Source organism: Xiphophorus hellerii, chromosome 10 (genome assembly GCF_003331165.1).
Source record: "Xiphophorus hellerii strain 12219 chromosome 10, Xiphophorus_hellerii-4.1, whole genome shotgun sequence".
In the NCBI taxonomy this organism is placed as follows: Eukaryota; Metazoa; Chordata; class Actinopteri; order Cyprinodontiformes; family Poeciliidae; genus Xiphophorus; species Xiphophorus hellerii.
In genome coordinates this window covers 25,593,723-25,620,086 of record NC_045681.1, presented here as the reverse complement: position 1 = coordinate 25,620,086, position 26,364 = coordinate 25,593,723, and the positions used below count along the sequence as shown (strand labels likewise).

Sequence of the window (26,364 nt, the reverse complement as noted above, 5' to 3'; positions counted from 1 at the left end):
GCTTGTCGATGTTTCAGTTTTATTCGCTGGGAAAATTAATAATCAGCTTGAGGTGACTCTGCTGCACTCTAGTGGCGAGAAGCCGTAATGTTGGTTGGTAAGAATCGGAAGGCATTATGGGATATGTAGTTTGTAGTCAATTCGTGCTCAAAACCTATTTTAAGTCAATCAATGGGGCTGTAAAACGGTGGTAGGGAGGAGAGGGCCACATAAAATGACGTAGCGGGCCACATGTGGCCCGCGGGCCTTGAGTTTGACACATGTGCTTTGAACGGTTAGCGGTAGGAAGCATTCCCGATGGTCAGAACTGTTCTTTTTTTTATGGCTTTGCTTGGTAATGATGCTCTGCTTACACGTCTATAGTTACTGTTATTTTTATTTAATTAAAAATGATTAAATTAAATACTATAAATTAACTCAGTTGATAGAAATTGGTGGATTATTTTTATATTTAATGGTGGAGAAAAGGATTTTTTGTTTCTGCTAAAGCAACTCAAGTCTATTTTCCTTTAATTGTGCTAAGTCACAAATAACCCTAAATGTTATTAATGCACACAACACTTGGTAGTAAAGAACAGTTTATATTTTTATTTCCATTGGTTTGACATCATTGGAAAGCTTAGACACTTTCAGTGTCTCAAGCTTAGACACTTTCAGTGTCTAAGCTTGAGTTAAATAACTCAAAATGGCCAAGTATAAGGGTCTTCATGTTCATAGCTTTGTTGTCATATTTACCAAACAGCAGCACTCTTCTCCGTAGGATGAACAAAGAAAACAACAATATGCGAGTTAAGAGACTAATTTTCATTTCAGGTTGCATTATATATTAAGATGTGTTATCGCAGTGGCAATTTCAGGTTAGGTGGTCTGTGAGTGTTTCTTAAACGGCTTAAGTGGTCCTCAGCCTGAAAAAGTTTGAGAAACACTGCTCTAAGATGCATTTCTATGTACAAGATTAATAAGTATGGTGTACAGTGAACCCTCGCTACCCTCGTTCACCGTTCACGGCCTTGCTGGTTCGCAGAGTTTTTTGTGCAGTTTTATTTTTCTTCACAGTGCATTGTGTTCTGCGTCCTAATTGACTAAACAGTCTCCGCGCTTCTTCTCTACCTGTGTGCCAATCACGTTACGGCATTTAAATATACGCATTACAGCTTGGCAAATTTTGGCAAATATTTTTGCCCAGAAGAAAAAAGCGACAACAACTACCAATAACTATGTTCTTCTCTCGAAAAAACACACATGCACTACAGGCTTCAGGAGAAATATGCCACTAGAGAGCGGAGTGAGGCCGCAGCGTCACAGTCAGAGGAACAGTGAAATACGCGAGTCACAATTTGTGCTACTGTACTTCGTATTGATGACTAAAATGATTATTTTACTGTAGTTATTTGTAAGAATGCGTTCCATTTGTTAAAAAAAAATGCTTAGGCCTGAAAACAGTTTTTGTTCTTTGGTTTCAATGTAGAGTATTTAATTATGCTGTATAATAATTGTAAAAAAATAAAGGGAACTACTTCACGGATTTCGCCTTTCACGGGTTCTTTTAGAACCTAACCCCCGCGAAAAACGAGGGTTCACTGTATATGCCTCTAAACAATCATTTAATGCCCATATTAACCATGTACTACAGAGCTGCTACATCTCTATGAAGAGACTGTAGTAGCTCTCTAAAAATTTACATATTGTGTAAAAGAGCAATATTGTCATTTTCTAGAGATTCATTATAACAGAAAGTAGAATATTTCGAGCTAATTTTGCAATTTTAATAAATGTGGCTTAGAGCTAAAGAAAACCCAAAATAATAAAAAAACAACCCAATGCTGTGTTTTGCAGCAAGCATCAGCATTGTCTGCTGACTGAGGGCTTCCCTAACAAGCTGTTTGTATGTTAAACCTATAAGTAAACTGCGGAATCTGACAAATTAATCTACTGATATATTTAGGACATTTGTTTTATGTAGTGAGTGAGATTACTATCTGAAGTGTGGTGTTTTTGCTTGTTCTGCTGACGTCTTGAATGTCCAGAGTAAAATATGACAAACCCAAGTTCAGTAACAATCGTCTTGTTTTTAGCAGTTGCCTCAGTCTGCTATCCAGTTTAAGGATGAGATCAGTATCGAGTCTGATAATGATGTCAGATCAGCCCATCTCTAGGAGGTTTGGAATGTGTTGACAGACTTAAGCAAAGAGAGGGTGGGGCCTTTATTGTACACATTCTTTTATGCATCCATGAATCGTAGCTAATTATACAGGTTCTGGTGCCCATCTTTAGGGGTCATTGGACAAGAGGCAGAGTGCACCTTATGTAGATTGCCAGTCCATCACAAAGCAACATAGAGACAATTCAAACATACAAGGATGCCATCATACCAAAGCACAGTTTACCAGGGCTCAATTATTCTAGTAGTCATGTTTGTGAACAGTGGGAGGAACCCATAGAGAACCCTTGTATCCACAGGGAGAACATGCAGGAAGAACTCAGGCTGGGACTTAAATGGGGACCTTCCTGTCTCATTTCAGCAGTTCAACCATGCTCTTATGTCTTAGTGATGAAATAGATACTGGTTTCAATGATTAGCTTTCATGAAAAAATGTAGAATTAATATTAGTGGGCATACTTTTAATTACACCGCTATTAATTTTTCACTCAATATTTCCAACAAGACTTGCATTTTATATTGTAATTAAGTCATCACTATGATGGTTGCAAAAGTTTGTACATCATTAGGCAAATCCACATTTCATTTTACTGCACCCAATGATTGGAACACTTTGCAATAATAATATCAAAGGTAACACTAACTTCAACATAAGCCTTTATCAACTCAGTTAAAACTACAGTATTACTTTTAAAAACTTATTTGTAAATATATTACAGTACATTTAGTCAGTATGGCTATGGTTGTTTCCTTATATTTTATGATATTTGTTTTCTGCTATGTCTTATTCCATTTGATATTTTAATGTTTCTGAATAAGTTGTTGAAAAATTGAATGAATTTGTTCTCAACTTACCTGGTTAAATAAAAGTTGATGTTTTAAGTTATGTTTTTTGTCATGTATGTTACAGCTCTGTCTTGTAAATGTATAGGATGTAAGACTATATTAAAAAAAAAGAAGAAATTACCCGTGGAGTGCTGCTTCTCACAGTTTGCTCTAGTTTCACTGCCTTCTGTTTCCACCGTGGCAAAGAAATTTCACCCAACAAAGAGCCCTAAGTATTAAATGTTGCTTCATTTTAGACTTTACTACTTATGTTATTTTGTCTGTAATTCCAATTTTTAATTTTTATTTATTTATTTTTTTGACGTAATGCGACCTGTATCTGATTTTTTTCATGACAGTCTGAACAACACAGGTCGGATTCTTTTCGAATGCGACCCAGGTCACTTGGGTATCCGATACATATCCGATTCAAATGTGACCTAACGTTCAGGTCACATTCATCTGACCTGAACGTCACTGATACTCGACAAATGTCACTACTGTGCATTCTGATATGCACAGTATATGCATATACTGTGCATATACTGTATATGCATACATATACATATACAGTATATATATGTATATATATATATATACTGTATATATATACTGTATATATATATACAGTATATATATACTAAACTCATTATAGTTTGTCAACCATGACAAACTATAATGAGGATTAAGTTGTTAATATGCTACTCTGGTCGGACAACAACTTCAAATGTGTAAGCTATGCTCCACCGTTAGCATCCATGTTTATTTCCGCAAACATGGATGTGGAAGTTTCTTCCTCAAACAAAAGAAGACATCTTCTTTTTATGGCGGTTGGGAGAACACTTGAGAACGATGACGTTATTGCGCCCTCTACTGTGGATGCGGGACACTTTCAGGTTGTTTGCCTGTTCACACTGCAGAACACATACATGTCGCATTTACTGGAAGTGTGAATGGCCACAACAAAAAATCCAATTTGACAAAAAATTGGAATTGGGCCACTTCAGGCTGCAGTGTGGACGCAGCCATAAGCTGTGTCCAAATTCAAGGTCTGCATCCTTCGAAGGATTGGTCTACGTAGGTCCTTCCAAGGCCGTGAATGAACTAAGACCGAAAGAGAAAAACAGTGAATTCGAACAGGTCTAGCTTTCACCAATTGTCACCGCCCTCACCTCAGCGTAACTCATGTTGCCTAGCAACCGTCACAGCGTGAAGCAGACAGCGGCGAAGAAAAAAAACAACGGAGCTGATGTTTGTTTTTTAGTCATATTTTACTCCTGATTTCTGTATTATACTTCACCTTGTATAGTAAAGGCTGTTCCATAGTAAAAAAAAAGAAGAGAAATTTGTTAGATTCTAAAATGTTCAAACATGTATTGCACATTTCTACCAGGAATAAATATAAGCAAATTATTCATTTTCAAATATAATACTCTCCAAATCTTTGATAAGCCATTAGAGTTAAATAAAACTAATATGTTTGAAGGCTTAACTTTAATCAATCAAACCGATTTGCTCAGGAATAACTTAAATACTTAAGTAAACCAAACATTTTACACTAGATATTACCTGTCTGAATAATATCGGTGTTTAACTTCCCCTCATTGGGGAAAGCTAGCGGGAGTTATTAAAAGAATGTGCCAGGAGTCAGGCTTTCTCCTCTGGTATACTGAACCTGAAGCGCCCGACCAGTTGGCGAGGGGAGCTGGCTGTTAACACAGTGGGAGCAGACATGTCCGAAAATGTCAGAGCAGGTTATGTTTTGGTAAACCGAGCAGATATTTGAGACTTACACACTTACATTCTCGCCTAAAAACGTACAAAATCACGTTTTGTCATTTAAAGTGTAATATAACAAAATAATTTGCCGCTCTTCACCGCTATTGTCGCCCTGCCGGAACGCCCGGTTGGGACCCGCAATGAATTATGGGATATGGTGGGCCGTGAAGGATACACCGTACCCATCCGTCAAATTTGGGGAAAAGGAGGATGCATTTGGAGGCTTCATGTGAAGGAGTCTTCAAATTCAGACAGGCCTTGTCGCCACGCTATGACGTAATCGGCCTACAAATCCGTCCTTCGAAGGATGCAGACCCTGAATTCGGACACAGCTATAGTCTCTGCTCGGACTCTGTTTGCTTACAAAACGTTCTCTGCTTGTTTCTGGAACAAAAATGCACAGTTGCCTGGCAACCTCTCAGCCAATAGAAGGACAGGAGTTTGTTGGGTGGTTCCATGTTTACTGTAACATGGAGCAGAAAGCTGAGGCCATTGTTTCCCCCTACAACCAGTCGGTGGCGCGGGTTGCTACAATCGATAATAGCCACACAGGTACACCCGCTAGAAGGAAACAAACACACGCACTACAACACTTTCATTCTATTGGCTGAGAGGTTGCCAGGCGACGGTGCCAAAAGGCAGTTCCAAAAGCAAGCAGAGGATGTTTCATGAGCGAGTAGAGAGTTCTGCAAGAACATGAGGAGAAAGGTTTCAGTAAACATAGCAAATTTTAAGAAAAATATGAAGTCCTGCTTTCAAAATAAAAATGTAAGCAAAAGTATTAAAAGTTTTGAGAACAAAAGATATGAAATCCTGCTTTCAGACTGAAAATGTGTGCTCTTGGATTATGGCAGAAAATTTCCCCCACACAGATTTATTATTATTATTTTACATGTTTCTAAAAGAAAACAATATTTTTGAACTATTAAAATGTTCGTATGGAAGCCAATGTATCCCACATCTTGCAATTCTAAACTTTGCAAAGATAACAATACTTAAGAATTGGAGGAATACACAGAGTTTTTAAGAGAATTTAATGAATGAAGGAACAAATCTACCAACATATTGATATATTTAACTTGCCCCTTTTATCACACTTAACAACAGATGAGTAAGTCAGTAGCCGCTCTAACCCCTGATACCAGTAAAATGCCTCCTCTGGAAAACTCTAGAAAACTTTAACATGAATACCAGTTTTGAGAATGTTTCATAGTTTTATTGAATTCTGCTGGCTGTAATAGAAATTATCCCATGGGGACATTACAGACCTTGACCTTGATTTAGCCAGCTGCAGTAGGCCTGTCACGATAACAAATTTTGCTGAGCGATTAATTGTCTAAAAAATTATTGCGATAAACGATAATATTGTTTGAAGACCTTTGTACACTGATTTAATGGAAATGACATAATAATGTATGCAATTTCCTGCCAAAGATAGATGCACTTTTTTTCAAAAGAACACACTGTACACTATGTTGCCCTTCAGTAATCATTAGATTTAAATAGAGAAAATGGGCACATCCGACTACCTGATGCAATAGTTCACACTACACTGTTTTTTGCTTACGACAATCTTAGGACATCGGCCGTTCTAAGATTCTCGCTTGCGATTTCGTAAACGATCATCCTGTAGTGTGTGGTGTGTTACGGTAGATCGTCGTGGCCGCTACGATCTAAATCAGGGGTTTTCTCCGACTGGGAGCATTAACGCAGTGTTCAATGTGACAGGTAGCCAATCAGAAAGCGCAAATTCTCCTCCTTGCTTTCTGAGGGGAAATTACAGAGAGGAATCCCTAACAGTTGATACAGTGCAACCCGAAGTCCAGCAGACATTGTAGATGATAGGTGGAAACAACATTAATGTTTATTCAACATTTTGTGCAAAGAATACAGAAATGATAAGGGGAGGAGTCGGAGCGAAATTGCTACCGCAGTTGATAAACCCGGTAACTTTTCAGCTGTTCTTCGTTAACTTGACATAAATAGGTTATAATGATTTTCATTCAGTCAGGACTGACACTAGCCACATGCATTGCAGGTAGATTGTAGTAAAGCATTGATTAATGCCTGGTTTTAAAAGTAGTTAACTGGACTTGTAGCCATTATTTTGTGCCAATTGTTGGACACCACACGGCACGATCGAACCGCTAGGATTTCTGCCGGCTAATGTGTGGTCTCTCAGGTTTTGAAAATAGGCCGACAATCGGCCGACAGCTCTAAGATTGTGTCGCATGGGCTGGGCATTACACTAAGGATATGAGGAAGGGAGAGGTCAGTGGAGAGCATCGGAGTTGAGCCTTTTTTCATTCAGTGACATCAACAGAAGGAGAAAAAGGCGGAAGAGACGATAAAGCCGATAATTAAAATGACGTCGATAGTTTTAATTTATCGTGCGATTAATTGATTTATTGTTTATGACAGGCCTAAGCTGGAGTCGCTCAGCAGCAGATGCTCACATTGGACACAAATAACAAAAGGTTACAGAGTGACAGAAGCACACATGAGAACAAGAGGAAAGAAGAAAATAGGCACATTGATGCGCAACTAATATTATTATCGTCACAATATTTACCAATACTATTGCCATAGCAAGATTTTCTAATATTGTGCCACCCTAATAAAAAGGATTCAAAGTAATTTGACTATGTGAAGTGTTGGCCGTGTGTGGAAGGGGTTAAGTCAGACTAAATGTTTAAGTATAGCTTTATGATGCTGGTTTGTTTTTGGATAGAATATCTGAGCAACCCAAGTACTGAAGGCCTGCTTCACTGAAAGTGAGCTTGTTCACTCAGGTTGCAGTCTTAGCACGATATATCAGGAGGGTCTTATTTTTAAAAAACTGAAACGCATTCCATCATCTGACAAAGTCTTTTTGGTTACTGTTCCACATAAGCAGAATATACTCAAATCATCCTATCATGAATAAAGATCATGAATGCCTTTTGAACATTCAACTATTTTTAGGCGGTCATTTTATGTTATGGGTTGAATGGGGCCAGGAATGGAAAGACTGAGATGTATATAATGTTTATTTCAAAAAGCCTTTTGGGATTTTTCAGAACAGTTCGAAATTAGTCAGACATGAATGTGATTGCATGGATGCTGATGGGTCTATCAGAGACCTGGTTGAGAATTCTACCTTGGAATATTTTTAAAATCTGGCTAAGTTGGAATAGTGATGATGTTTCTTGTGCGTAATATGAGCCTAACTAATATTCATCTGCAGGTATGTCGCATCTGGTTATGCTTTTCTAGGTTCTTTATATAAATTTCTGTCTTTGTTGCTAGCTGTTTTGCTGAATGCCTCTTTAGCATTTTTATGCTCTACTTAGGACCTGAGAGGTGCTTTCCTCCTCTTAGGACTGTGCTTCTCTACCTCTGTAAACAAAGAAACTTTCTATCTTAAAAAATGTTAGTCTTTTGTAAACTGATATTCATATTTTAAATCAGACATTTGCTGGCTACTCTCAAAAAGTTAAATTCATTTTATTTGACACTAAAGATAAGGGCTTTAGAGAAACTGGACTAGCTATTACAACAGCCAGTCCAGTCTTGGAGTAGAGGAATTACTTATTTCCTGATCTGGACTTTCTTGGACTGGAATTTTCCAAGAAAGTATTTTAAATGCTTAAACACTGTTGTTAACTGCTTCTCTACTGGACCTGGTCTATACTGGAGTCGGTGTTCTGACTATCAGTGCTACCTCGTCAGATTTCCCTACCGTAACATGGATAGATGGCCAAGTCTGTCAGTGCTACTCATCCAAAACTGCTACAGTCATGTTTACACACCGAAAACTATAGCGGGTTGTGTTAATGTTAAATACATTGAATAACATTATTTGAGTGACGGGACTGCAGTGGAAGCTTAGGAACAATTTATATACACAGCCAAACCACAAGAATATCACTTCCTTCATCTGAATATCCTACCCGTTTAAAATGAAAAGCTATGGATTGTGCACTAGTCCTTTTATTAGAATATCTTACGTTTTTAAAAATATGTTAGTGTGAGGTGTTTGTAAGAATGAAACAGTGTCAGACAGGAGAAACATGTTGTTGAAATTAAATTAAACACAGACAGCTACAAATACAGATCAGGTAATTTTTTGTGTGTGCATTAATAAATTGTATGACAGACTTTATCAAATGCAGCGCAGTCACAAGGTGTCCACCGATAATATACACTAATATTACACCGCTATTACACAGCTTCAATCTCAAATAACATTGCTACCAACGTGCTCTATTTAGCACGGTTTAATAAAAAGAGTCTTATTAAACTAAAATATTTTAAAGTATAGGGACAGGGTTATAAAGCCAGGTATGAATAAAATTAATTAAATAAAGCTTACCTTAATCTTCAACAAAATATAACAGATGAAACAGAACTTCCACAGGTGGAATGTATTGATAAGAAATTGCTGAGTAGGTAGTATGTGACGTAGCATAAATGTGCACATGCGCATTACCACACGGTAGGACAGATTCATGGGTAGCATAGAACACCGGTCTAAACTGGACCATGCGTTTATCTTCACTCAGATTTGCTTTTGCTGCCGATCGTCCAGCTCACGTTCAGCTCCAAATCTTCCTTCCGTGGTATTATACCACCAGGCACCGGAACAGCTTCTTTCCCACAGCTGTCACGCTTTTGAACGCCTCCTGACATAAAACATAAACTATATGGACTGTACTCCCCTATCCTCTCATACAACAATAACACATGGACTATCCTCACACACACACACACACATCACGAACTGTTTTCTTCACACACACATACAACCTGTAAATTTTATCTGCCATTATTTATCTATAATCTATTCCCTAACATTCTTGTATATTCTTCATAATCTGTATAATCTGTGCATATAGCTCCCATATTTATATTTATACACAATATCTATATCTTTTGCTATAACCCCTTATAGTCCATACATAGTCTTGTACATCTGTAAATAAATATTTATATCTCGTAGAGCACTTCTGGATAGATGCAAACTACATCTCGTTGCTTGTACTTGTGACAGTGCAATGACAATAAAGTTGAATTCTATTCTATTCTATTCTATTAATGAAAAACCAACAAATAAACTGAGGGAAAAAAAACTTATTTAAAATGTGCCTATTGATGTGGATTGTTTTTTTTTCAGTCACATCGATTACGCCAACAGCATCTTCACAGGTCTGCCTAACAAATCAGACAGCTGCAGCTGATTCAGACACTGCTGCTCACTGCTGCTAGTTCTGACTAAAACTAGGAAGATAGAGCACATCACACCAGTTCTAAAGTCCTTCCACTGGCTCCCTGTAGCTCAGAGAATAGACTTTAAAATACTGCTGTTAATTTACAAATCACTGAACAGCTTAGCGCCACAGTACGCTAAAGATCTGGTAGTGTTGTATTAACTTTCCAGACCTCTCAGGTCTTCTGGTTCTGGTCTGCTCTGCATCCCCAGAAGCAGAACCAAAAGAGGAGAAGCAGCATTCAGCTTCTATGCACAACGAATCTGGAACAAACTTCCAGAAAACTGCGAAGTTGCTGAAACACAGAGTGCCTTTAAATCTACGTAGTCTAAAACCCCACCTGTTTGGAGTTGCCTTTGAAGCATAATCGATTTAAGAATTTAACGATGGCACTTGACTTAATGTAATGTTTCAGTTGTTCATTCTATGTTAAATGATTTTGTATCTTTATGATGTAAAGCACTTTGAAATGCCTTGTTGCTGAAATGTGCTATACAAACAAAATTTTATTGATTATTCTGGTCTACACTAGAGCTGGTTTATGAGCCACATTATCAGATGTGATGAGACATTAAAACGTCTCAAGTTAAATGTCTGATCCTCCATCTGTTGTATTGAGTTTACAGAAAGATTTATGGTGGAGGAAGGCAGTTTTCCAAAATCACATCATTTGTGCAAGCTAATGTCTTTAGGATCATTACAATCATGTGATACGCTGATGAAGATGTGTGGTATGCTGCAGGCTAGTAAACACAGCGTTTACAGTAGGATATCTAACACTAGTTAGTTATAAATGGAGTTTCTGGGTTCACATGGCAGCATGTCTGCGTGTGCAGCACATTGACCTTCTGAAGTTTGACTCAACAGAATATATGGCAGAAAGGTAAGCTCAAAGGAGCTCATGTTCTCCAGAACAAGCTTTTGTTTTTACCGGGTTTGTCTTAAAATAAAGAAATCAAAGTGGAACTAACTCAGGAATGTTGACATTTTCTTTTTTTTTTATTTTATCTTTATTGATTCTCAAGAAAGTATCATTTACATGAACTTAAGCCTCTACATCACAAGACCAACGTCAACATCTGAAATAAGGTGGGCAAGTCGACCATTGCATTTTAACAGTCAAAACAAAAATGCAACTTCCCTTCCCTGAGAAAGATTATAAAGCAGGGAGTAAAGAGAGTGTGAAAGAAGAAACCAAAAAAAGAAAAAAATTAAGTTAGAAATGTAAAAAGCAAACCACAAAAAAAAAACATCATCGAAAAACAGAGAATAAAATAATTATGAAGTATGGCTGTCATAGGAGAGTGGATTGTCGAGGAGATTTAATCAAGTTTGGTCTCTAAAAATGAACTCAGATCTTTTAAGTTTTACCTAGTCTACCCAAATCTGCCACCACTGACAGAATTGTTCAGCCTTGTGATTGAGAGAGGCTGTTATTTTTTCCATTTTATACATGTTAAATGTTATGTCGATCCAGTCGTCTAAAGTTGGCGAGGGAACACCAAATCCAACGTTCACATCCATCAAAGGGCTCTTCAGGCTTTGCTTTGTCTGGTCCCTCACCTAGGACCTGTCTGCCTTGGGTGACCCTACCTGGGGCATAAACCCCAGACAGCATAGCTCCTAGGATCATTGGGACACTCAAACCCCTCCACCACGATAAGGTGGTAGCCCAAGGAGACACTGATACATGAACTAGAAATGTATTTGTACAGGCTTTCATGTCAAACCCAAGATAATGTCATTTATGGATGAAATGATTAATTTGGTTAATCATGATGTATCGATTATTAGAATAATCTACTAACTTAGTAATAGTATTTTGGTATACAGACTCAAAGAAAGGCCATCTGCTGAAAGAGCATATTCAGAGAACTAAGCCAAAGCTTTACATAAATATAGATTGTGCATTTAAGATAAAAAAAAACCCCTTCTTTGTCTGTAAATCTATTCTACCCAGAACTCAAGTGACCGTTTTAGCTTCACATACATGTACACACGTGTAAACATCTTTATTTTTTTCCATTTCATTCCTCATAGAGTTCATCTTTGGTGCTGCAGGCTCCAGGCTGCTGCTGAGGCACCATGAAAAGGTTCAGGCGACATGGAACTGAGTCCCAGCGGGATCGCCTCAAACAGGAGCTCTTCCAGTTCACCAAGGCAAGTTCATTCTTTTCACCACTGACCTCATTATCAATGGTGGAGGTGAAGGTCATATCATCATTTTTTTCAGAGGGTTAATTTGCATGTGTTGATGAGTTGAAATGACAAGTAAATGTTCAAAGATCAGATGATTTGATAGCTTTCCAGATGTGGAAAGTCTTAATTCAGTTCCTTAATGCATCAGCTCATTAAGTTTGCATGTGTGAGAATATTCCAGGCATTATTAATGTCTAATCCCTTACTAACAGTAAGTGACTTTACAATGCACTGAAAGTGTAACCTTCACTTTCACTGTTTTATGAGAATATTGTTTTATAATCTCATAAAACACCATTTTTCTATGAAAAAATGGTCACAAGAATCGATCTACCAAATAATTCCTGATTTTAGTCACATCTTACCTCATAGCACACAATGCTTTAGGAAGGCTAATGTAACAAAACTAAAACCCTCCAAATAACATGTGCAACCTTTCAATACAGTACCAGACATGCACTACAGGGCCATGGGGTCACTGGGCAGACAAACTAAACTCCCATTAATCTTTTTATTCTATATATTTATATTGATACTTTTTATTATTACTTATTTATTTTATTATTATTGGAGCCTTGCAACAAAATTTCATTTAATATGTACACTTAAATGTACATTTGAATAACAATAAAGTCTGTCTGTCTGTTTGCTGTCCTGTGCAGACTGTGGAACATGGATTCCCCCACCAGCCCAGCGCTCTGGGATACAGTTCCTCTCTTCAGCTCATGGCCATTGGAACTCGCTCTGGAGCCATCAAGCTGTATCCCTCTCAGAAACTCTGATGCTTCTTTAATGGGAAGGACATTGTGCTAAGACTGAACCGTGTGTTGAAGCTCCGCTCACTGGCACTCATTTATCAATATGCAGTGCAAACTTGCACACTAAAAGGAACAAAGGACAAGTTACAGGAGCACAAGCTGGCTTAGTGGTAGAACGAGTTAGCCATATATAGAAGCTACAGACCGCAATGCAGTTGTTCCCGGTGTGATTTCTGGCCCAGCTGCATTTTCTGCATGTCTTCCCCTTTTCTCTCTGCCCTTCTGCTTGTACACATACTAGTAAAGAAAGGCTACTTGAGCCATAGAATCTTAAAGCAAAAGTTAGAAATGTCTGATTTATCAGACATAGCGTACACTGGCCAGTAACTGCTTACAGACCAACAGTTGCAGTAAATATAAGGTCAGATCTGTATTTACTTATTGCCGCAGTGGCTTTGCCCACACAATCTACAACATGAATGAACAAAAAATGATAAAAATAGAGATTTCTATGAGACATCAAACTGACAGTCCGACATGATTATTGGATATTATAATACAAATAAAAGCTAAAACTGTAACTTGCAGTAGATCTGCAACTTGTACTTTTTATATCTTATTTTATATATGTCCTACCAAGAAAAAAAAAGATTTCATTAGAAATGCAGGTAGGACCCCATCCAGCATGTGGACAGTTTGAGATCCCTCAGACAGATCAGTGCATCACATTATAGGACATCAAATTACTCCAACATTGATCCAGAACGAAGTCCAAAGAATCATTTCAGGCACTTCCTTTGACATTTTTTCAGCTGATCCAAGATCACTCATCTGCCTGAGTAACTCCATGCAGTAACTTGTGTGCAAAATGTGCACTTCTCAGATATTCTGTCGAAAAGATATGCTGATAAAGAAACCAGCTTGAAGAGCACTTCCTTTAAGCTTCCTTGTTTACAAAAGGTAGGCTTAGTCACAGCTTCCTAAAAATATTTCCTATATTAGATTTTCTTACCTTTTGTAATCGGTCAAAAGTAACTCCAAATTAATGCATTTCTAAGTCTTTGACTGCTCAGCGTAATCCACCTTTGGGAAGAAACTGAGAGTAGAGTTTTCTCCATTGGACCGAGCCTCTGATTGCTCAGACGATCTACTAGGGGACAGAGTGCAGTCCCCTTCACACACAACAAAGGGGATTATTTCACCAAATGTTATTTATTAATAAAAATATTTAGACTTCTATTGTTCCATGAACCAGAACCATGAATGAAACTTATTGAGTGCACTTCCTGTAAATTCAGACTGTCCTTAACTGGAGCGCAGGTACGGAGCTCCTGGCGTGGAGTTTATGGGTCTCCATGATGAAAATGCTGCCGTCACACAGGTGTTCTTCATGCCTCACCAGGTACAGTAAGGAAAAATAACAGGCAGAGCTTATAGCAGACACACACTACCTCCAACCTTTGTTGTGTTGGTACAGGTGGAGCTGGTGACTTTGCTGGATGACAACAGTCTGCACATGTGGACTTTACGAAGCCACAAAGGACTTTCAGAGCTGCTTGAGATAGGCCGTTTCCTGCTGACCGGACCACCTGGGTACACAGACATACTGACACAAACCAGCTTTTCACTCTGACTCCATCCCATGCTGAGCTGCTCAGGTGGTTCTCACCTGGCTGGAGCAGCAAACAACGTTGCTCCCTTTCAGAGGGATGGAGCTGAAGGCTGTCCTTCTTGTAATTTTCTTGTTTGTGTATGTGCCAGGGCCCCCCCCAGTGTGACCAGAGTGACTTCAGTGCTGACTCACTCCTCAGGGGAGCTGCTATTGTTGGGAACAGAAGGTGGACATGTGTTCATTGTTGAAGTCCCAGGATTCAGAGAGTTGGAAGAGATGAACATCAGCCTTGACCAAATCACCAGCTGGTGAGGAATCTCTCATTTATGTCCTCTTGAGCAACTAAAGTCCCTTATACTCTGCAGGGCCGGACACTGGGCCAGCCATGCTTCAATCCCGACTTTTGTGTTTTTTGCATTAGCACTTCCAACCCGGTCCCACGTGATGGAACCCTTAGAGCTGTGCTTCCAATCAGGGCTGAAGTCAGCTGTTTATTGGTGCATTGGTTGCAGGGGCGAGACTGTAAAGAGTCATTATCCAGATTTTTTAGAGGTCTGTTTAGACTTTCTCAATGTCTGCTACTTTCACAGATCGGGTCAATTAATTCCTTTCATGATACATTTTTACCCGTTAGTTTTTAAATAATGTTATGACATATTTAATAGCATTTATTTTAATTTGGTTAAATAATATTAAACAAGCTTAACGAAGAATCCACATTGAGTCATCACATATCAAGCAGATAAATACATGCAACTTTTTCCTCATCAGTTGGAAAAAATACATACACTGACTTTTGTCCCAATAACTGCTTATAAATACCATATTTTCCGGACTATAGAGCGCACCTGACTATAAGCCGCACCACAAAGTTTAAAAACAACCCCCAGAAACGTACATATATTAGCCGCACCAGGCTATTGCTGGGTTTCAGACACGTGACCCAGATGACACGTGAAATTCAGATGGAGCGCTGGAAGTGGATTTCTCTGGTTCAAAACAAAGCAAAATTGATCACAACAGTATGCTAATGCCCTAAATGGGCTGGAACAGACGAGGCATCTCGAAAAAATACAGTATATTTAGGATATGATCCGTATTATCTCGGTAAAAAAAAACTTCTCTTATAATATTGAGGATTTACCCGCATCGAGGCAATCCACATAACTACTGCAGACCTCATATTATACGAGCCAGAAGAAAGTTTTCAAAAGCCTGGAGAATATAATCACTTAGTTTCAAGTTGGGTCAAGCATTTAAGATCAAAAGAAGCATTAAATGGCTGCCAACTTGTTTCTGCCTGGTGAGTAATGAATTGTGCTATTTTAAGTAATTAGTCTATGATAACTATGCTATCGCTAACAACAAACTGACCCCATATTATTTCTATGAGCTTGGATCTGCCAGTAAATAATTTATTTAGCTTCTGTAAACCCAAATTCATGCTGGAGTTGTAGGTCAACGATTCGCTCCGATCTACAGAAACCCCCATGTCCGTGTCTGGACACGAATATACTTTGAGGAAAATTTACCTGCCTCGAAGCTTCGTTAATTTATGTTTTATTATTTAGCGCACTGTGTTTCGGCCGGAACATTATTTGCGTTGCGCGGAGGTCTGACTTCCGCCTCTGAGTTGTTGACAAAAACTAAGTGTTAGCGGCATAACATCCAACTTTCAAGTTTGGCCCGTGGGGATTTTATTGATTGATGATAATGCCCGGGGCTTCATCGTTTTTGGGGGACCAAAAAGCATCCTTAAAATGACTGGCGTGATGCCTGTCATTTTAAGGCAGCCTTTCTCCTGCGAGAGCTGCTGGTTGAAAACGAACGGTGGGAAGAGCGCTGAAGGAGTATTTATACAGGTGAGCAGATGGACTGAAAACGGCGGGCGGCTGAGTAGTTGATGGTTACAGTGTAAGTGTAGCTTTACGGACGAAACGCACAATAAAATTCATATCCTCCCGGTCTCAACAAACGGGTGGCGGAAATCATATTTTCGGTACATGGCTGGTAGATGAGTTTCTGAGTGTGACAAACGAAGGTGCCGTAAATATCTCGTATTGCTCCCCCCCGCTCTTAGTTTCGTCCCCTGCCCCTCCTCGCCTCCATTAGGTGTGTTCGTTCGTCTGTCCCCTGTTCTATTTCCTCCCCTCCTCCACCATCTTATGTTCGTTCGCCTGTCCCCCACCCCAACCTCAATAAATGAATAGAGAATTCATTTATTAATGAATTCTCTATTTTGAATTCTCTAGTTTTTAGTTTATGAATACATAAACTAAAAACTGGAGCATAGACATTTTTTATAAGAGTATTTTTGAGCCTGCCTCTATATTATTTGAATAGAATTTCAGATCTTTGTATAACTTTTCTTAATGTTAACTTAGAATGTGAGCTATTATTGTTACAGGTTAGTTTTCTAAACTACAAAAAAGTAACTGTTAGAGATGCTCAAAATGAAAAATTGGACTGATATTGATATCCGATAGTAACACCGGTGTTATTCCAAATTTATCAATATTTCATTTTATAAATTTTTTTATCTGATTAAGAATAATTGATAGATTACTCGATTACTAAAATGTTCGTTTACAACAGCCCTAGCTTGTTCTAAATGAAAATCACCACTTCTTTGATTTCCAATTTTGACTTCCTATGATTCACTTTCTGCTAAAGAGCCCCGTGGTGGATGAAGATATATCCACAGAAAAGCTGCACTGTGCTATAAGCCGCGTGGTTCAAAGCATGGGAAAAAAGTAGCGGCTTATAGTCCGAAAAATACAGTAATAAAATCAAATGATTCCACGTAGTTTATGAGCTCTTCATCTTTGGTGGCCTGAACATATATAACCTCACAACTTCCTGGTCTGCATTACTTATTTGTAATAAAATGTCTTGGGGTTTTGATGTTGATCTGGAGGATAATTCTGTGCTCTGTACTACACTGGACAGTTGTATTACAAGTTCCACTACAGCCAAAAATTTAAATTTTTAAGATCAGAAGTTGGCAAGTCTCTGAACAAGGGGATTCCCACAAGACACAACTGTGCCAGACGCACTAAACAATTTTTTTTTTTATTGATGTAGTTAAAATATAAAAATGAGTTCATTCTTTTCTTCAACTTCCTTGCTAACAAGCGCTTAGAAGGAGCTGGACAGGATAATGAAGAATGAAAGTGTTCTGCGCTCCTTGGGGAGACGGCTTCAGCAGGTATTTTATTGATATGACGGTCCCTGCCCACCTTCCAGGCGGCTCTCTGCTCAATGCAAAAACAACCAGGGCCATCTGAAGGGGATCATACCAAGCCCTGCAGTGCAAAATACCTTTAGAAGTTGATCTGAGTTATAGATCCGAGAGCCTCGAAATGGGATGATGAAAAGTATAAGCATTTAGGCTTGAAGAGTTTTTCCCTATGTTTTAAAATTCTTTCATTGAAGTCTTCTTTTTATATGTCATGTGGTTGCTCATCTCATATCTGAGTGTGAACACAACTAAAATGGTGAAGCAGAGCTTGTGTTTTTCATTCTGAATCCTGTGAGGTTAGAAAACCTACTGGAATGTGACTCAAACACAGAATCTCCATGACATCATCAAGCAAAACTCAGCTAACCTGAAGAAAACAAAGCTTGTTTCCTGCTCTCACCTGCCTCTGTTGACTGTTGACTTGTTACTCCAGTGTACCAGATGACTACATTGGTCGCAGGAATCTGGAACATGTTGAGGCCCTGCAGGAGAACCCCATCAACTCCAATCAGGTTGCTATCGGCTACGGACGGGGTCTGATGGTCATCTGGGATTTGAATCACCGCTGTGCCATCCGCCACATCCCGGCTACTCAGGTAAGTGGCAAGAGTGGGAGTGTAATAGCCCAGCTGCCAGCCCATCTACCAGCCCAGCTGCCCTAAGCCTCTGAATGTGATCACCTGTAGCAGCTGGAGAGCATGTGGTGGACGGAGAATGGAAGCTGCATTCTGAGCTCGCACAGCGATGGAAGCTACTGCTGCTGGACATTGAGGACTGGGGATAAAAAGGAGGAAGAGGAGAAATCCAATATTCCATACGGTGAGGAAGAAAACCTTTTTTTTTTCCCCCATTTGAACTTCCTGCCACATTTGTAATGTTTGGGGCTGATCATTTATTTTCTTGTTCCAGGACATTTTCCTTGCAAGGCCATCAATAAAATAGTTCAGCTTCCGACAGCAGGAGGGTGAGTTCATTACACTTAGGAGAGTTATTTAGTTGGACAGTGTCCTCAGTGAATTTGTGCAAATGTTGAACCTCCTCCGCTGGATACGTTACACATTAACCAGTGGGCAAACTGAACTGAACTGGAACTTGTTTGTGTAGGCCTCCGTTCCTGCTGTTCAGTGGTGGCATGCCGCGGGCCAGCTACGGGGACAGACACTGCATCACCGTGATCTACAGTAAAACACAAGTGGCCTTCGACTTTACCTCCAGGATCATCGATTTCTTTGTCATCAGAGATGGCCCCCACCACACAGGCAGGCTTGAAAACCTCAGGACTTCCTCCTCGATTGCCTAATAAACCATTTAGCATTGTCCTGCTGTTTTAGTACAAAGCAGGAAAAGAACCTTTTTGAATAATAATAGGTTCATGTGAAAGGAATTCAAAGAAACTATCTTTAGCGACTGCTCTAATTTAAAATGCTAGAACTCAGTCATTATGCATAGAGATAGCATAATGACTATCTCTATGCTGTGCTTTTGAAATGCAGCTTTTGAAATACAGGATAACAATTATTGTTCAGAAAAGGCTTAAAGTGAACATATAATGCATTTAAATACTTCCTTTTCACATGTAAATTATTTGCTTATGATCTATATAATCTAGAACTGCAATGTGGTCTGAATTCCTGATGATTGTAGCTCCATAGACGACTCGTTTTCTTTTTCTGCGGTCTTTTTAAATGTGAATGAGACATTTCATGGCCCCCTTTAGGTCACAGAGCATTCCACTTCAACCCGTTCAGCCATTTTTGTAGTTTTTGATACAATTATCTACTGGCAGCGAAATTTTTTATTCCAAAGTTTATTAAAGATGTCAACAACAGAAGACTTGTCCATCCAACCTTACATGTTGGAGCCAGTGTCTGACCCAGAGCAGGAGAATGAAGACAAGCCTGCAGAACCACACATTCAAATGAAAGCATCGCCATGGCATTATTACTGTACTTAGACCCTCTGCATCCATACCAGATACTTGCTATATAGAGCGTAGATTAACTATAGTGTCCATGCAAATTTTATACCTATTAAAATATTGGTGCTACCACAATATGAATGAAATAAACAAAGTTTCGACAAAATTAACAAGTTGGGGGGCGTGCCGTGGTGGCGTAGCGGTTAGCGCGACCTGTATTTGGAGGCCTTGAGTCCTCGACGCGGCCGTCGCGGGTTCGACTCCCGGACCCGACAACATTTGCCGCATGTCTTCCCCCCTCTCCTTCCCCGTTTCCTGTCGGCCTACTGTGATATAAGGGACACTAGAGCCCACAAAAAGACCCCCTGGAGGGGTAAAAAAAAAAAAAAGTAACAAGTTGGCAAACGAGACCATCAAGAATGTCACTGGATGCATTTGGGTCATGTGTTTAATGAGACAAAAATTTAAAAAACATAACCAAATAATTATATTCAAATCATGCAGTACAGTTATATCAAGAAGCCAGCTAAAAGAAGAAGATGGTACAAAGCTACTGTCAATCTAATGGCCAGAACACACAAAATTCATGTCTAAAATAAGCTTTGCTGTTATTTCAGCATTATTAGCAGTGTACTGCTTTGCTGTGAACCTCATTTACATATAGAGAAGGATCTTACTCCTCAATCAGACAAAGTCTTTTGGAAAGTACCTCTTTACTGCCAGAGGTTGCTGAAGCACTCCTCCTCAAGTGCTCCATGCAGATTTTCCCCATTGATGTGGGAACATTCCCGAGAAAAATTAAAATGAAGCAGGCACTTTGAAGAGGCTCTGATGCCGAGGGATGATGTAAGGAATCATGTGTGTTAATGCACTCTTGAACCGAATATTTTTGACTTATCTGCTTCTAACTTAGGCATTTGGACTACAAAATCAATGCAAGGAAAAAATGATTCACAAAACTGATTAGCAGAAAATCATGACCTTGCTTACCAGTTCCACATCAAATGTGGTGGAACTACATTTGCAGAACAGGCAATTGATTCTTGTCTAGATTAAATTGCCTGTTCTAGACAAGAAAAGGCAATTGAGAAAAATGAAGACTGAAAAATATAACCCAAAAAGAATACAAAGATATCTATGCAGGACCGGGACAAATTAAATACAAATTTTTGCATTCCTAGATGCTCAAAGTAAACAAAAAATTTATTCAAGGGCTAAAAAAGTGGATTTTGCATGACATGTCTCCTTTAAAATGACCCTGTACTGTAGAAGGCTAGTTTGATCAAAACTGAAGCATAGACAAATAGCAGGTAAAAACAGATCAATCTTCCTTTCTGAACCATGTGAATCATGTGGTGAAACAAAGACCAGTGGCAATGATCTGTATTCAAATGTCTTCAGTTTGATTAAAACATGATTATTTTTCTCATACTCCCTTTATCCGAGAGCCTCAGCTTGGTGTGATTCTGAGAATCTCTGCGTGTCTCTGCAGGAGAGCCCAGCGCGCTGGTGGTACTGGTGGAGGAGGAGCTGGTTGTCATCGACCTGCAGACGGAAGGCTGGCCTGTTATTCAGACACCTTACCTGGTTCCGCTCCACAGTTCAGCCATCACCTGCTCCCACCATGTGTCTGCCGTTCCCCTTAAACTATGGGAAAGGATTATTGCTGCTGGAGTGGTCCAGAATACTCAGTACTCAAAAAAGGTTCCCATGTTGGCAGGAAGTTATTTTTATTCCTTCATGAATTTAAACTGTTTAATCTGTTTAATTATTGTGTCAAAGCCTGTTTCATCCAAGTTTTCTTTTCAATAATCTAGACTTTCCTGTTAAGCAACAGATCTCCATTCACTGATGGAAAAACTGACATTGCATGATATACTCTACTGTCATATTTTTCCGGCTTTAACATGATGGACTTCCCTGTTTTCCTGTTAGCTTTGGCCGATAACAGGAGGTCAGAACCTGGCCCCAGATCCTCCACAGAGGGACCTGTTGCTCACTGGGTCAGTTCATTTCTTGTTTTCACATGTTCCACAAATCCACCTTAAAATACAGCACATGTTAACAATACATTCTTTATTGGTTCACGCAGACATGAGGATGGAACTGTGCGGTTTTGGGATGCATCAGGAGTTTGCCTGTATCCTCTGTACAAGCTGTCCACAGCGGCAGTGTTCAATGCAGATGCTGACCTTAATGACAACATGAGCCAAAGCGCTGAAGGAGAGTGGCCACCCTTCCGAAAGGTTGTGTGTTCTGCAATCTATATTTAGCTTCTTTAGAATGAGAAGGAGCAGATACCCAGTGGAAGGTTTTTTTCTACTCTGCTGGCTGGGGTACTAATATGGAAAATTTCCATTGAAAGACTTGTATGTTCTGATCTAACAGTTTTTTTTACATTCTATTCACGGTGCAGCAGTTGGTCCTGGGTTCAAGTCCCAAACTGGGGTCTTTCTGCATGGAGCTTGCATGTTCTCTCTGTGCATGCGTAGGTTCTTTCTGGGTGCTCTGGCTCCCCCCCACCATCCAAAAGCATGACTGTTTGGTTTCTTGGTCTCTCTTAATTCTCTTTAGTTTTGTGTGTGTGCACGCGTGCGCATAGTTCTGTGTTGCCTTGTGATGGATTGGCGAACCGTCCAGGGCGTACATCTCCCCCTCCCTTTTGGGTAATGGCTAAGCATCCTGGTTGTGTCATTTCTTTACAGGTTGGCTGCTTCGACCCATACAGTGATGACCCAAGGCTTGGAATCCAGAAGATCCATCTATGCAAATATAGTGGCTACCTTACTGTTGCTGGCACTGCAGGACAGGTGATGACACACATAACATTGTTAGAATTTATTAAACACCTTGGCAGACCCCCAAGTTTAAAGATACTGTTGGAACAGCAGTAGTTGAAAATATTAATGATATTTCTCTTGATAAAGTGGACAAAAGTGAAAGACAGTTTGTACAAAGTCTCAAAACAAAACCTTAAAGTGGCATGAATATGGCATTTATTAAGAACATCATAGACTTGATTTCTGAGCCATTTACATATACATGCAATCTGTCATTTATAAAAGAATGAAAACAACAACAATAATAATAATAATAATAATAATACAGACCTTTGGGCACTTAAATAACTTAAAAACAACATTATATGTAGGAGAGAACATAAGATAAGATGCACGTCCCACCGGGGCGTGCCCGGTGGGACGTGCCCGGAACACCTCACCACGGAGGCGTCCAGGAGGCATCCTGACCAGATGCCCGAGCCACCTCAACTGGCTCCTCTCGATGTGAAGGAGCAGCGGCTCTACTCTGAGTCCCTCCCGGATGACTGAGCTTCTCACCCTATCTCTAAGGGAGAGCCCAGCCACCCTACGGAGAAAACCCATTTCAGCCGCTTGTATCCGCGATCTCGTTCTTTCGGTCATGACCCGAAGCTCATAACCATAGATGAGGGTGGGAACGTAGATCGAGCGGTAAATCGAGAGCTTCGCTTTTTGGCTCAGCTCTCTCTTCACCACGACGGACCGGTACAGCGTCCGCTTGACGCAGACGTTGCGCCAATCCGCCTGTCGATCTCCCGCTCCCTTCTTCCCCCATTTGTGAACAACATCCCGAGATACTTGAACTCCTCCACTTGGGGCAGGACACCCTCCTGACCCGGAGAAGGCACTCTACCCTTTTCTGGCTCAAGACCATGGCCTCGGATTTGGAGGCACTGATCCTCATCCCAGCCACTTCACACTCGGCTGCGAACCGCTCCAGCGAGAGCTGCAGATCACAACCCGATGAAGCCAAAAGGACCACATTGTCTGCAAAAAGCAGAGATGAGATCCTAAGGCCACCAAATCGGATCCCCTCAACACCTTGGCTGCGCCTAGAAATTCTGTCCATGAAAGTGATGAACAGAATCGGTGACAAAGGGCAGCCCTGGCGGAGTCCAACTCTCACCGGAAACGAGCCCGACTTACTGCCGGCAATGCGGACCAGACTCTGACACCGGTCATACAGGGACCTGACAGCCTGTATCAAAGGGCCCGGTACCCCATACTCCCGGAGAACCCCCCACAGGGCTCCCCGAGGGACACGGTCGAACTCCTTCTCCAAGTCCACAAAACACATGTAGACTGGTTGGGCGAACTCCCATGCACCCTCCAGGACCCTGCCGAGGGTGTAGAGCTGGTCCAGTGTTCCAAGACCAGGACGAAAACCACACTGCTCTTCCTGAATCCGAGGTTCGACTATCCGACGGACCCTCCTCTCCAGGACCCCTGAATAGACCTTGCCAGGGAGGCTTAAGAGTGTGACCCCTCTATAATTAGAGCACACCCTCCGGTCCCCCTTGTTGAACAGGGGGACCACCACCCCAGTCTGCCAATCCAGGGGAACTGCCCCCGATGTCCATGCGATATTGCAGAGTCGCGTCAGTCAACACAACCCTACAACATCCAGAGCCTTAAGGAACTCCGGGTGGATCTCATCCACCCCCGGAGCCTTGCCACCGAGGAGCTTTTTAACCACCTCGGCGACCTCTTCCCCAGAGATTGGAGAGCCCAACCCACAGTCCCCAGGCTCAGCTTCCTCAATGGAAGGCATGTTGGTGGGATTGAGGAGGTCTTCGAAGTACTCTGCCCACTGGCCCACAACGTCCCGAGTAGAAGTCAGCAGCACACCATCCCCACTATAAACAGTGTTCGTGCCGTACTGCCCCCCCCCCTCGAGACACCGGATGGTGGACCAGAATCGCCTCGAAGCCGTACGGAAGTCTTTCTCCATGGCCTCTCCAAACTCCTCCCACGCCCGAGTTTTTGCCTCAGCAACCACCCGAGCCGCATGCCGCTTCGCCCGCCGGTACCCATCAGCTGCTTCCGGAGTCCCACAGGCCAAAAAGGCCCGATAGCACTCCTTCTTCAGCCTGACAGCATCCCTCACTGAAGGTGTCCACCAACGGGTTCAAGGGTTGCCGCCGTGACAGGCACCGACAACCTTGCAGCCACAGCTCCGATCGGCCGCCTCGACAATGGAGGCATGGAACACGGTCCACTCAGACTCCATGTCCCCCACCTCCCCCGTTCGAAGTTTTGCCGGAGATGGGAGTTAAAGCTCCGTCTCACAGGGGATTCCGCCAGACGTTCCCAGCAGACCCTCACAACACGTTTGGGCCTGCCAGGTCTATGGTTTATGGGAACGAGAGAGCAGACCAGAGCCAGACAACCGAGCAACTGATCCGCCTGTACACACCGCTGTAAACACTGTCCTGCTTCACAAGAAGCATGCAAAACTAATAAAGCGAAATAACACGGAGACCTTAAGGAACACGGACATATTTTTCTAAAAGCAACAACTTTGAACCCGAACAGTCAGCTGAACTAGAACTCTGACACCAGAGCTGCTCTACTGTTAAGCTATGGGCTTGTTGTTCCTCTTGCTTCAGAAGCAAAAAGCCTGAACCGTAAAATCCCTCGTTACTTGGTCTCTGACACTAACGACAATAAACCACGTAATATACTTGGACACAAGGTAAAAACATTGTCCGTTACAATGGATGAAAAATGTTTAGATACTTAAATAGCACATTTTTACAAGACAAATGTCTAGCATAAGCTAAAGCTAATGTTAGCCACAAAGTTTAAAGAAAGTAAAACTCGCCTTCGTATCTGTGTATAACGAGGCGAACATCTTAAAACCTTTCTCCAGCTTACTTGTCGGGGCTTCGGATCGATGTACATCATTAATTGTTAGCTTGAACAAGCCCTGAAAACACCCAGTGTAAGGTGCCTTTTTCAATAGATCGGAAAAGATTGAGCCGCTTTTCCCCGAACGCGGAAGCTGAGGTGCAAAGAGCCCATTGGTACCGGGCCGCGCAAGAAATAATGAACTACTTTTGGATCTTTTATTATGAAAATCCTAAACCGGATTTTACCGGTTACGTCTTGCGTGTCAAAATTGAGCCAACTTGCAGCAGAATGAGTAACAAAACAACATCGGAGTACTGTGAACCCTCGCTGTTTCGCGGTTCACCTTTCGCGGTCTCGCTGCTTCACGGATTTGCATCGTGCATTGTGTTCTGCATTCTGATTGGCTAAACAGTCTCTCCGCTTCTTCTACCTGTGTGTCAACAACGTTGCGGTTTATATGTACACGTACGTAAAACAGCTTGCCATATTTAACATAATCGATGGTGGCATGTCGGTTTATAAGAATCTTTTTGCCCAGAAGAAAAAAGAGCGACAACTACCGATAACTGTGTTCTTCTCTCGAAAAAACACACCTGGCTTTAGAAGAAGAAAAAAAAAACGCTACAGAGCGGAGTCAGGATGCAGCGGCTCATTCAGAAGAGCAGTGAAATACACGTGAGTCACTATTTGTGCTACTGTACTTTGTTTTTTTTGTTTTTTCATAATTTTTTATTTTCTCCCTTTCTAATCCAATAACTCAGGTTGCGGTGGGGCGGCGCTGATCTCCGCAATTATTATTTTATAGTACAGTAGTTATTTGTAAAAAAAAAAAAAAAAAAAGTTTATACAGTACTTTTTATTTGTTAAACAAATGTTTGGGCCTGTAAAGAGGTTTTGTTCTTTGGTTTCAATGTATTATGGAATATTTCATTGGATAATAATTGTAAAAA

General features: G+C 40.7%; 1 protein-coding gene across 2 annotated transcripts in view; it reads left to right on the top strand.

The window, feature by feature from the left end:
* llgl2 (LLGL scribble cell polarity complex component 2) overlaps nucleotides 1-26,364 on the top strand; it is a 77,513-nt gene that overhangs the window by 9,864 nt on the left and 41,285 nt on the right. The window contains exons 2-14 of one of the 2 annotated variants that reach the window (XM_032573834.1): nucleotides 12,055-12,174; nucleotides 12,876-12,973; nucleotides 14,292-14,373; nucleotides 14,449-14,564; nucleotides 14,733-14,891; nucleotides 18,258-18,420; nucleotides 18,514-18,643; nucleotides 18,734-18,788; nucleotides 18,929-19,083; nucleotides 21,235-21,446; nucleotides 21,678-21,745; nucleotides 21,835-21,988; nucleotides 22,448-22,552. In XM_032573834.1, the coding sequence (XP_032429725.1) occupies nucleotides 12,100-12,174; nucleotides 12,876-12,973; nucleotides 14,292-14,373; nucleotides 14,449-14,564; nucleotides 14,733-14,891; nucleotides 18,258-18,420; nucleotides 18,514-18,643; nucleotides 18,734-18,788; nucleotides 18,929-19,083; nucleotides 21,235-21,446; nucleotides 21,678-21,745; nucleotides 21,835-21,988; nucleotides 22,448-22,552 (1,572 nt within the window). In that variant the 5' untranslated portion in view covers nucleotides 12,055-12,099. Of the gene's footprint in view, nucleotides 1-12,054; nucleotides 12,175-12,875; nucleotides 12,974-14,291; nucleotides 14,374-14,448; nucleotides 14,565-14,732; nucleotides 14,892-18,257; nucleotides 18,421-18,510; nucleotides 18,644-18,733; nucleotides 18,789-18,928; nucleotides 19,084-21,234; nucleotides 21,447-21,677; nucleotides 21,746-21,834; nucleotides 21,989-22,447; nucleotides 22,553-26,364 lie in introns of both variants that reach the window. The other variant, XM_032573833.1, reaches the window with a different exon arrangement.